General features: G+C 38.4%; 1 protein-coding gene across 1 annotated transcript; it reads left to right on the top strand.

Moving 5' to 3' along the window:
• The first annotated feature begins 2,126 nt into the window (after positions 1-2,126).
• On the top strand, positions 2,127-8,998 carry slc35b3 (solute carrier family 35 member B3). Its single transcript, XM_087789075.1, has 10 exons — positions 2,127-2,338; positions 2,903-3,139; positions 3,281-3,402; positions 3,492-3,646; positions 5,177-5,284; positions 6,109-6,206; positions 6,299-6,391; positions 6,589-6,700; positions 7,177-7,246; positions 8,263-8,998. The coding sequence occupies exons 2-10, from the start codon at positions 2,924-2,926 to the stop codon at positions 8,411-8,413; spliced, it is 1,125 nt and encodes a 374-aa protein (XP_087645201.1). The 5' UTR covers positions 2,127-2,338; positions 2,903-2,923; the 3' UTR covers positions 8,414-8,998.
• Positions 8,999-11,673: the final 2,675 nt, after the last annotated feature.

The following is an 11,673-nucleotide window of genomic DNA, read 5'->3' as shown; positions in this document are numbered from 1 at the left end:
TATTAACGGAGTTTTTTTGAATAGATGGAAAAATTGTAGCCGGGCCATTTAGTGTCATAAAGGGCTGGTCGGCGAGGCGGCGGGGGGGCCTCCCAGGGACAGCAGGCAATACCATTACAATCAAATCTGAGATGGAAGAGGGATTGAGCTGTCCATTCAGAATTTTTATATTGTTCCAGGCCAGGGAGGAAATAATGCCATCATGGAGTGGATTAACCTCTGGCTGGGGAGAGAGGAGGCCATTGGTGGGCAGAGGAGAGAACATGTTGGCTAAAAGTTGCTGTAGGTGACTAGAAAAAAAAGGAACATAAAGAGAACAGTAGTGAGTACGAGATCAACTGATGAGTTAGTTACTACATGACAGAGTAAATAGTTGTTAAACGGCAACTAATATGAAAACCCAACTCTCCTGACTCACTCACCTGTTAAAGTATTCCTCTCCAAGATCCAGTAAGTCCCTCATCACGACCATGAACTTATTACTTGATAAAGTTCTCCCCCGTCTGAAATCTGGGCGAACCAGAGGTTACGAGAGCGTAATAAGTAATAATGGCTTCACTCCTTCTCCAGCCAAATGTAATCACTCCCCGCTTTGTTTATAAAATGAGTCCATTGAAGGTGGAGACTTCTGGGATTGATGATGCGCAGTGACAAATCTTGATGTTCATCAACCAATCACAGCAGAGTGAGTGTGGTTATGGTAAACAACATTTAATCTCCAGACAAACTAAATTCTTTCAGTGGGCGGGGCTTAAGATAATTTTCTAATGTAAATATTTCAATGAAAATAGAGTTTCGTACAAACAGACACATACTGATGATACAATAGAGTCCAAGATTTATTTAATACACACTTAAAACATCACATTAGTTGAACTTTAAATAGTCAATGTGCGTCTCCCTGAACTTGTATCTTAACTTTTCTAAGTGATCTGTCTCTCTGATATACATGTTTCTAATCTCGTCCTTTCGATTAACTTCCAATGACAACCTGGTCATCTTCAACTCTTGCACATACAGTAAGTGCTAAATACACTCTTCTCTTTACTTCCCTTGAACTTTTGTCCTTTAATGAAAAATATAAAGACCTAATTGAATGTTGTATAGCCACACCACACGGTACCATAGTACTCAGGAGACTCCAAGAGTAATACTACAAAGACGCACCATGGCATATCAGTCAAGGCTATCACGCAGTAGACCAGAAATGGCTTTATAATCTGATGCATCTAAAGGTTAAACATTTTTTAGTCTCAACAAATGTACAGGTATGTCGTATATAGCACAAAAATGAATTTGAAATGAAGTTAAGTGTGCAATTGTTGAACAATAATCACAAGTTCTAAGATTGTTCAGGCTTTTCCTTGATTTTCTGGAACTCCTGTTGTGTTATCAGTTTTATCTTGACCTTTAAAGTATATACTTTATTGAATATTGTTTTGATTGTTTAAGCGCTTTGTGACCCTGGTCTGGAAAAGCGCTATATAAATAAAAATTACTTACTTACTTACTTACTTACATTTATGACCTACATGCAGTCATAATGTTTATAAATAGTGCACAATACTTTAAAAATGGCACAGTTGTATTCAAAATGATGTTAAGAATGATAAGAGATAGAAACAAATAAATAAATTAAAATGGTCACAGAAAAAATGATTCAGTATTTAGTGCATTGTGGTTAAGGTAAGTTGTGTTGGTTGATCGTACTGATGGGTTGATGAGGCTTCACGATACAATGATGCTGTATCATGATACAGTTTGAAAGGAATTAAGATACTGCATCATGAAGACTCACCAACCCATCACTAGTGAGTTGCAATAATGAATATGACTTAACAGCCACACAAAAATAAATACATCAATTATTATTATTATTATTTGTATTATTATTATTATTATTAACAATAGCATTCATAAAAATAATAAGAAAAAATCCTTCAATGAGGTTCCACTTTTGCACATTGTGCAAGGAAATTTGTATCTTAAATATACCACTTCGAATTGTTCACGAATGAATTTAAGCTTAAATCACTAAAGAAAATGAAAACATTCCAAGAGTTCACCTGCTTGCGGTCGGTTTCCCCGGCGGCTCTAGTCGTGACGTCACAGTCAAGCGGAAGTTGTTGGCTTTTTCTGCAGCTACTGCTAACACATCCAGCCAAACAAGCTAAGGCGTTTCAACAAACTACTCATTGTCATCGCCTGAAAATATATTCGGAACCATGGGGATGAAGGAGAGATGATGCGGCCATGCTGACAGATATTAGTGGTTTTAAAATAAACCCGTAAAGAGGATGATACACTGACAGAAAGAAACCCGGAAGTGTTGTCGAAGGTAATTTCTCTTAGCAAACCCGAGTCTTCTCGCATGAAAATAACAACAACTGACGCACGTCGCCGTGATTCTTACCGTCGTACGTGTTTCTATCAACTGTGGCGTCTGGTTTAGGTTTAGTTTGTCAAGATTGATGGGCGCAGGCATTTGATAATAGGGTTAGATGCCGGTTTGCTAACTGTAGCTAAGCTAATAAACCGGCTATTCCACGTTTCCAAAAGGCTGCAGGATTAGTGCAGTCACTTCAAGTCTGTTTTTGTCGATGATACAGAATAAGCCTCATTCCTTTGTAATCATAAATTATTTTTATGAGTTGTCAAGAATGTGTATTATTATTATTATGAATATTATAATTTAAATATTGTATTTTATTCTGGATAGTAAGCTAGTATTTATGTTGTATCAACAATACCTTCTGACATTGTTTTTAACTTAATAATGATAAGAAATGAATGTATTTGGTTGCAATATTGCTTTGCATAAACCTCAAATGTGAATTGCTACTGGCTGTCTTTAACTGTGATTACTTTTAGTAAAATCTGCACGTTTATGTTTTTTATAAAGCCTCCAGCCACAGGTGACGCGATGAGTGGCAAATATGGCTTGGTGGGCTACAACGGTTCACGGAAGCACATTTCCATCTCCATTCCATCGTCCACGGAGGTGATGTCTCCCCACATCAAGTCTCTGGAGGAGCTGCGGGTGCTCGGGATCAACCTCAGCAGCTTCAGTGCTCCCACACAGTTCTTCATTTGTGTGGCTGGAGTCTTTCTGTTTTACCTCATCTACGGATATCTGCAGGTGACTAGAATTGAACACAGGCTTGAGCAAACAGGTCACATGACAAATGTTTGTCGAAGACTGTCTGCTGTGACTTTGACACTAAAACAACATGCACAAAATCATAAATCTCAACGTGGTTTCATTTGTTTTTCTATCTAGGAACTCATATTTTCCATGGAAGGATTTAAACCCTTCGGTTGGTACCTCACACTAATCCAGTTTGGTTTCTACTCCACATTTGGATTGGTGGAGCTTCAGTTGACACAGGACAAGCGCAGACGGTATTGTTGTTATGCAGCTTCCACAAGGGTGTTGTTACAGATTTTTAAAGGGTTGAACTTTAAATTGTTTTTATTTTTTATTTTTACAGGATACCAGGGAAGACGTATATGATCATTGCCTTTCTCACCGTGGGAACTATGGGTCTGTCCAACACGTCCCTGGGCTACTTGAACTACCCGACACAAGTCATCTTCAAATGCTGTAAACTTATACCTGTCATGATCGGAGGAGTGTTTATACAAGGTCAGTTGATGGTTTTATTATTTCACCTTCATGCGATCACTAAACAAAGACATTGTTGAGAAGATTAAAAACCCTTAAAGGTGGAGTTTATGCCAGCAAAAACATTGTAAGTGAGCTGTTTTTAAGATTCAAATGTGAAAAAATGTGTTCCTACTTAAACATTGGTCAACGTGAAGCAAGACTCTTATAGATTGTTTTTCAATAAATCCAAAAAATATATTAGAACAATAAAAAATAAAGTTCATTTTCGAAAAATCTTTGAACACTGAAAGGTCACATCTTTCTCGTTGGATAGTTAAGGTGCAATTTTAAAATGCATACATTAATTTACACCACTATATCATATATTCAATAATTAAAAAATGTGCATAAAACATTATAAGCAATATTAAGTTTAACTATTTCTATTATGTTTCCTTTTACGCTGATTGAATTAGTTATATTTCATGTCAGTATCTTTGATTTTCTAATATACATTTACCGTAAAAGTTTGTTGTGTATTAAATTTCCTACTCCCAGATTTGTTAAATCTTTCAGACTAAAACAAATACTTCTTCTTCTACTTACTATGTAAACACAGTAGTAGGAAAACATTGTTGACGTACCTGGATAAAGACTGCATCATTGCACTCAAATGTTTCTTACATCCGTATTTTCAACTTCATATTTATTTCGACAGTTACTTCCTTAAGTGTCTGTTCGGATAAAATATGCATTGTGTTGTGGATTATTCTTAACCTGACTGGGTCATAGGAAACTGGAGTCAACTGTAGCCGACACTTGCCAGGAGGCGAGTGCAGCCGTAGGAATTTAAAGTGACATAACTAGATGTGCTTTATTTGGAAAATTCCGTATCATAGCATGTTGCGTTCTCAGTATTAGTATGGCAGGACAGTGTATGTGAAAGGGTAAAGTTTGGTCACTGAAGATCAGATACATCTTGAAGTCCAGTTGTTGAACACCTTTCTTTGAAGCTGTGAGCTCCTTTCATGCGGCTGTCCCTCATTTGTCTCAAGTTGTCAAAGCCCACTTTTTCGCCGCTCACACTTCTGTCCACGCTTTCAACTTCACACAGGTGCACCCAAGGTCCTGTGTGTCCTGAAGGTCAGAGAGGTTTAAATAGTTTCCCTCTCTTTGCATCTCTCTGAGGATGACTGGATACGTGGGTGCTAGTCCCTAAAGGGGTCAGGAAGAAAACAGCAGAGGTTCTTCACTTAAAATGCAAAAGGAGAGAGAAAGAAAAAAGAAGGGATTGGGGGGGGGCTTGCATGTGATGTGAGGGACATCAAAGGCCAGTCTAGGTATCAAAGCCGACCTGATGCTGCGCCCCCTTGACATCCGCAAGTCATCTGTCCGTGATTGCTGTTTTCATCTTGTTGTTTTATTTCCCTGAACTTTGTTGCCCCAAAACTTTGAAATGAAACACGTCAGTGATTTTGTGAGGAAAAATAAAAGTTATAACATCATCAAGTTTCAAATATATATTGATCTGTTGTTGTTGTTGATCTTATCATTTTGCGTGTGTTTCAGGAAAACGCTATAATGTGGCCGACGTGTCTGCTGCTCTCTGCATGAGCTTTGGACTGATTTGGTTCACACTGGCAGACAGTAAAGTGGCTCCAAATTTCAATGTCACAGGTAAATGTACTGGAACCCAAATGTATAATTTCCACAGTCGCAACTGGACCTTTGTGCGGTTTCGTCCACTATTATCGTGCTAATGTGTAAGATCCAAATCTGCTACATTAGAGAACCCAGCCCTACCCGGATTGAAGAAAATTTAGATGTTGTTGAAATCATCCTTGAGACAACAGTAGTCAGTATGACTGGCTTTAAGAAGGTGTGGCAGGTAGAGATGTATTTTAATATACAATAAACATTCAACCACCTGATACAGAATAAGATGACAAGACGTGTTAATGTTGTTATTTTAAAGTGATGGTTCAACCAAAATTTGAACTTCAATCATTTTCTACTCACCCTCATGTTTACTAAGGGTTGGGATTGTTTAATTCTTTACGGAACAATTCCTCTTGCCAAGGCTTCATTACAAGATGGACGTAACAGATGAGCAGTATGGAGGTATTTGGATGTTTTTAATTGCTGCATTTAGGACGAAGAAAACTGAGCTCCAGTCGCTACATTGAAATAAACGGATACTTTTGTCTATAACTATAAAAAGGAACAGATTACTCTGAAAAAATCCCAACCCTAAATCGACATGAGGGTGAGTAGAAAAGTTTAATCTGTAGCTGAAGATTGATTCACCATGTCCAGGGATTTGTAGCGTAATGCTACAACTAATTACTTAGTCACCCTTGTTTATGTGTTTGGACGTTTCACTGTGAAAGGATAGCATTATCCTGAAACGAAAAAGAAGCCGTTGATTAAAGATCAAAGAGATATTTGTTGTCACAGAAAACCAACCTAGTCTTCATTGTTATAATTGTTTATTTACGCAGGCGTTCTCCTGATTTCAATGGCACTGTGTGCCGACGCTGCAATCGGCAACGTGCAGGAAAAAGCCATGAAGCTCCACAACGGCTCCAACTCTGAAATGGTACGTGTAGCAGCATGTGCCCTAGATGTTAAATTAAAAAAGAAGTCCGGCGTATATTTAAGTTACTCTTTGTCTTCTCCTTTGCCCGACAGGTTTTGTACTCGTACTCCATCGGGTTTGTCTACATACTGACCGGTCTGCTCTGTGTGGGTGGACTCGGGCCGGCAGTGGCATTCTGCTCTGAGGTGAGTTGGTTTCGAGGTCAAAGAGCTCAAAATCAGCGTGTTTTTTTAAAATTTACATTCACATGTTTGTTTTCAAACAAATACAAGTCTGTGATATTCCAACTGTGTTCCAGTGATTCACTGTTGGTCTTAACAGCATTTGGAAAATGAATGTTATCTAAATAAATGTACTTTTTCCTTTTTTGTTTTTTCCACAGCATCCGATAAAGACTTATGGATATGCATTCCTGTTCTCTCTCACCGGGTATTTTGGCATTTCCTTCGTGCTGGCCTTAATCAAGTTGTTTGGTGCCTTAGTCGCAGTGACAGGTAACAGCAACAATGTCACAAAGTTTTTTTGTTTTTTTTTCCCTTTTCTTTTAAATAATGGCTTCTCTAGAGAGTCTGGGGATTTGTCTCTGGTTTTAAATGATTACAGGAATAAGAAATGAAGCCTTATTTGTATTGAAATGTATTCTTAATAATGGTCCGAGGCCTTTAATTTATATTTCTCTCTGTAACTTCTTCAAAAATTGCCCATAATGAGGTTTAGAAAACAACTATTTAGCATTTCTGTACATTTATTTTATTAATGATGAGCTCTCAAGTATTCACAGCTTCTGTTTAAAACTTTTTACATGTTTTTAAATGCAAGAAATACTAAAAATGGTATATATATTAATTATCAGTACATGTTTTATCATGCATAATCGAACAAGGTGGACATATTGAGATGCTCATTAAAAGTACAGCTCTGAACTGAAAGTAAGTTAAACCAAGACATAACCTGGGGTGTTTCTTTGCAGTGACCACAGGGAGAAAGGCCATGACGATCGTTCTTTCCTTCATGTTCTTCAGCAAACCTTTCACTTTCCAGTAAGTACACTCACCTTTTGACTTTCAACAGTTCTGCTCTCGTTTAAACGGAGTCTGCACAATGACCACTGACCTCTCCTCCTTTGACTAATATCGCTGGATTTGGTTTTCCTGGCCCTGGTTTTCATGTCCTGAGTCCATTTGGTTTTAAAACCTTGACGACTGCACCGATCCATCTCGCTGTCTTTTGGCTCTCTCCTCAATGTCTGACTCCTCCGTGCTGTCAAGGGTCTTGTTTTCTGCTGCACCTCCTCTGCTCCATCCTGACTTCTCTGGCCATTTATGCCTGCAAATGGAAAAAAAAGAACAACCTTGCGCGTGTTCACCGCCAACTGATTTCTCCTTCTAGCTAGCTTGTTTCCTCAAGGCATTCAGAGTACAAAGAAGAGATGAACTGGAAATTAAAGTAAAACACATAATAACTCAAACTTAATAGTTGCAGGAGTACATTTAAATAAAGAGTGTTTCCACATTATCTTAAAGTGAAACAGCCATAATATTACAAACATTAGTAATGAGTGTCCATGCTGTTGTTCTGATGCTTATTAGCATGTAACTTTACTCATGACACTTTGAGTCTCCTGCTGGCTTTGGTTGGAAAGTTTCTGAACACTTGTTCCTTTTTATTGTAACGTTCTTTCACCACAAGCACAAAAAGGATTCTTGAAAAGATATAAAATTAAATGTAGAAAAAAAAAACCGAACAAGAATGCTACAAATGAATGCAAAGCGACGACCTGCTATATCTGGAGAGTATACGAAGTGGGATGAGGAGCTGGTGCGAGTCAGATGGGGAATGGATTATGTTGTTCAGCCAAATTATTAAAAGCACTGAGTTGTGTGGGTGTTTGTGGGGGGGGCGCGGGGGGAGGGTTAGGATCATTGATTTCCTCTCAAGAATGCTAGCTCTTCAGCCAGTGGTGAGATTCTTCAGATGTTTTGTCATTTCTAACGCGGACCAACTGGAAAATTTCAATCAAGCTTTTTTTTTTTCCCCTGCCGTTTGACCCGCGCAGGTACATATGGGGCGGCCTGCTGGTGGTGTTCGGCATCTTCTTGAACATTTACAGTAAAAACCAGGACAAGATCAAGCTTCCTTCCATCAAGGATCTCAGGAGCTGGCTGCGGATGGGGAAGAAAGTCCGGTTCCTCTCTCAGAACATCTGACACTCACTGTAGTCCGTGACCTGTGTGGCAGCAAACTACACTTCTCTGTTGATGCCAAGTTGCTTTCCACCCAAGATCAGTCTGAAGACGCCTGTACAGGAAGGACATCGTCCAGTTAGCTGACCTCATCGGACTGTGACAGCTGGTGGATTAATCCTGTCTTACGAGTACTTCACTGGTGTATCGCTGAGGAAGAGCTGAAGGAATACGATTTTGGTAGAGCCACTGAGGTGGACATCATTGAGCCCATGAAGACTATTCCCAACGTGGTGGACTGAAAAGGGAAAATGCCTTATCACCCAAAATACCACAGTTTTGCACTGGAAACAATGTCTCTGGTCGGTGGTTGTACAAGCTCAAACTCTTGAAGGATATTTGTCACTGCAGTTTCGAATGTGTGTTGAAATATTTTTAAAGGCATGTGAGATGGAATTCTTTTTTAACAGATGATGGTCTTAACTTAATGGTTGTAACTGAGTTTTCCAGAATATCAGTGAAAGTTGAAAGTAAACTACCAAAAATGCAAAGTGTGGGTGAAACGGTTATTTTGTTTTACAATAAAACAACCAAGGGTCTGTGAGTCTGCATGTTTGTCTGTGATCTACAACATTTACTTCCAGTTCTTTCACACTTTCAGCTACACTGGGTCTTATTTAACTATTGGGAAAATGTTGGGCAAAAGCCCAAGGCTCAGTGATGATGTGAGACCATTAATGTTAAGGTGTAGGAAGAGTGCAGGCTGTCACCTATTGATGACATCATATTATGTAGTTACGGTTGGATTTTTAAAAGCCTTGTGTAATGATACTTAAAATGAAGGATCTTTCCAGTCAATCAATTTTCTGTCACTTCCTGGTCCGGCTACTGTTCCTGATTGGTTGACAGGTAAAGGTTATTTCTATTTATTTGGAAAAGAACATTAATCCGTATGAATAAACTGAATAAATATATATATATATACTTATTATTTTCTTTCTTTTTAATTTTTAAAAAAAAAACGCCTCTCATACAGTCGTGCTTAAATAACCCTGGTTGAGGATTGAACTATGGATGACAAAGTGTTTTCAGAAGCGACGGAAGTTTGGAAAATACAACAACAACAACATTTTTTTTTTAAGTAGAACAGTTTCCTGTGTAGTAAAATTGTACATGCAACTGTCATTACTAAGCGTCAGGACCTCGCATCTCTCGTAATATACACTATAAACATTTATCGGGCACAGAAGGCAGTGAAACAATGAGGCCTTCATAAAGGCCTTTTATGGTGAGAACTATGAATCTTTTCATTTCAACCACATGGATGTGAAAGAGAAATGACACATAGATTTTACTTACTTAACAAATTGGGACTGATGGTGTTTTCATGTATGTTCTTTTAAATTATCCTACTGGCAACATATTTAAAGCATCTCTCTCATTTAAATAATTTAATTAAAATTAAAGAATGTGTTTGTAAAAGACCCAAATCGTATCTAAGAAATGTCCAATCATCAAATAATCTTGTGTACATTTGTTTAAATTTCACAAGCAAAGTTTTGTGAAAACAGCCTAAAAATTCAAAACAAATTAGTTGACAAACCTTTAATCCCTCTCCATCTTCAGATCAGATGTGGTGGACCTGGTCTGGTGAACTATTTATATAATTTTATCTTTGCCAATAGCTGGCACTTTTCGCTCACCACATGCATCATCAATCTTTGGCAGCCAGAGTTGAACGTTTAATGCTTTTTGGCTGACCTTGCTCGAATTATGAATTAGTGGCCAAAGAGGGACATCCCAGAACTAGGTAGGAGGTCATAATGTAATGGTCGGTAAGCCTGTTTGGTTGTAATATCGTTGTCTAAGATATAATTATATTTGTAATAATGATGTATTGAACTATGATTTCATGGACTGTCGACACAGTCCAAGCCCACAAACGCATTAGAAGTCTGTGTGAAAACTCTTTTGTCCTTCATGATCACTTAGTGTGTGTGTGTGTGTGTGTCAGTGGCACGGTGTGAAAAAAACAGTCTTGCCAGCGCAGCAGGGGAAGCAGAATTCAGCTTTCTGTGATCTTGATCGAGGCCCAAATGTTATCATCTCACTTCCAGGCGAGAAACCAAACACGGGCCAGATAGTCATTTGCTTCTCTGTATCATTTGGCAGCTCCGGTCTGATGACAAGCTGACAGAGATCAGTTGGTTTTCCCGGAAGACCTGATAGAATAAAATCACACACAAACCCGATTCCTGGTTGTTGTATTATGGTATCTATATAATACAAAACCTAACCAACACACACTCTTAGAGAGAAGAGGAAAGTTCTTAAGTTTCTAAACGTCAATGAATCCTTCAATTCTTTACCACGATCAACATCTCTTGAAAAAATGTCATCGATTTTGGTTTGTTTTGCTAACAGACCGACAATCACTTACCTCCTTTTGCAGTTATAACTTTAGAAAGTTCTCCCCCCCGTTTGAGTAACCGGCGAACAAGAGGTTACAAGAGCAAATCTGGCTTTACTTCTCTTCCAGCCAGCTGTAACAACGTTTGCTTTGTTTATACAACGAGTCCCTTGGAGGTGGAGACTTACGGGATTGATGAGAAATGTGGTTAAAAACCTCCACGCTTGACCAATCGCAGCAGAGTATGTGTGGTTTATGGTGAACAAGATTTCATGTCCAGAAAATGAAAAATATTTTAAAGTAAATATTTCAATTAAAGAGAGTTTTGACAAACATACTGATGAGTAGCAATGGTCTGATGAAGCTTCATGAAACAGTGTCATTATTTTAAAAGCCCACTAGATGGCGGCCTCTGCTATTTTCCTTTGTTTTGAACTGATAGTGATGAGTACAATGGAGGTCCAAGATTAATTTAAGAAGCTCCATTGTGCCTATTTTTTAACTTTAATTTTAGTGCAAAAATGTTAGCTAACAAAGACCAGGAGTGAACATATGTTTAAGGGAAGACAATAGCATGAAAACAACAGCATTACGACTGTGAGAGTTTTTACAAGAGTTACATTTAGTTCTTATATTGTTACTAATTTTAACAATAGTTCTACTGATGTAAGGCAACAAATACATTTGTCTGGCAGACGACAGAGGCCAAGATCATGTTTAAAATTATCCCGATAATGTTTTGTATTCCTGGTCAGTGTGGTTTTGCGCTGGTATGATTGATGAAGAGTGTTAGAGTCCATTAGTGCCTAAAGAGTGAGACCACAGTGTTACCAGCCTGTGCATACACCTGCACGGTGTGCTGTCGCAGGACTGC

This window comes from Callionymus lyra, chromosome 4, assembly GCF_982586985.1.
Source record: "Callionymus lyra chromosome 4, fCalLyr1.hap1.1, whole genome shotgun sequence".
NCBI lineage: Eukaryota > Metazoa > Chordata > Actinopteri > Syngnathiformes > Callionymidae > Callionymus > Callionymus lyra.
The sequence above is the reverse complement of the archived record's forward strand: the minus strand, read 5'-3'. Positions and strand labels throughout refer to the sequence as shown.

Excerpts from the sequence above, each read along its gene's own strand:
- slc35b3 (XM_087789075.1), top strand. The coding sequence starts at position 2,924 with ATGAGTGGCAAATATGGCTTGGTGGGCTACAACGGTTCACGGAAGCAC. Across the intron at positions 3,140-3,280 it reads TCATCTACGGATATCTGCAG|GAACTCATATTTTCCATGGA; the intron begins GTGACTAGAATT and ends TTTTCTATCTAG. Across the intron at positions 6,701-7,176 it reads TGCCTTAGTCGCAGTGACAG|TGACCACAGGGAGAAAGGCC; the intron begins GTAACAGCAACA and ends GTTTCTTTGCAG.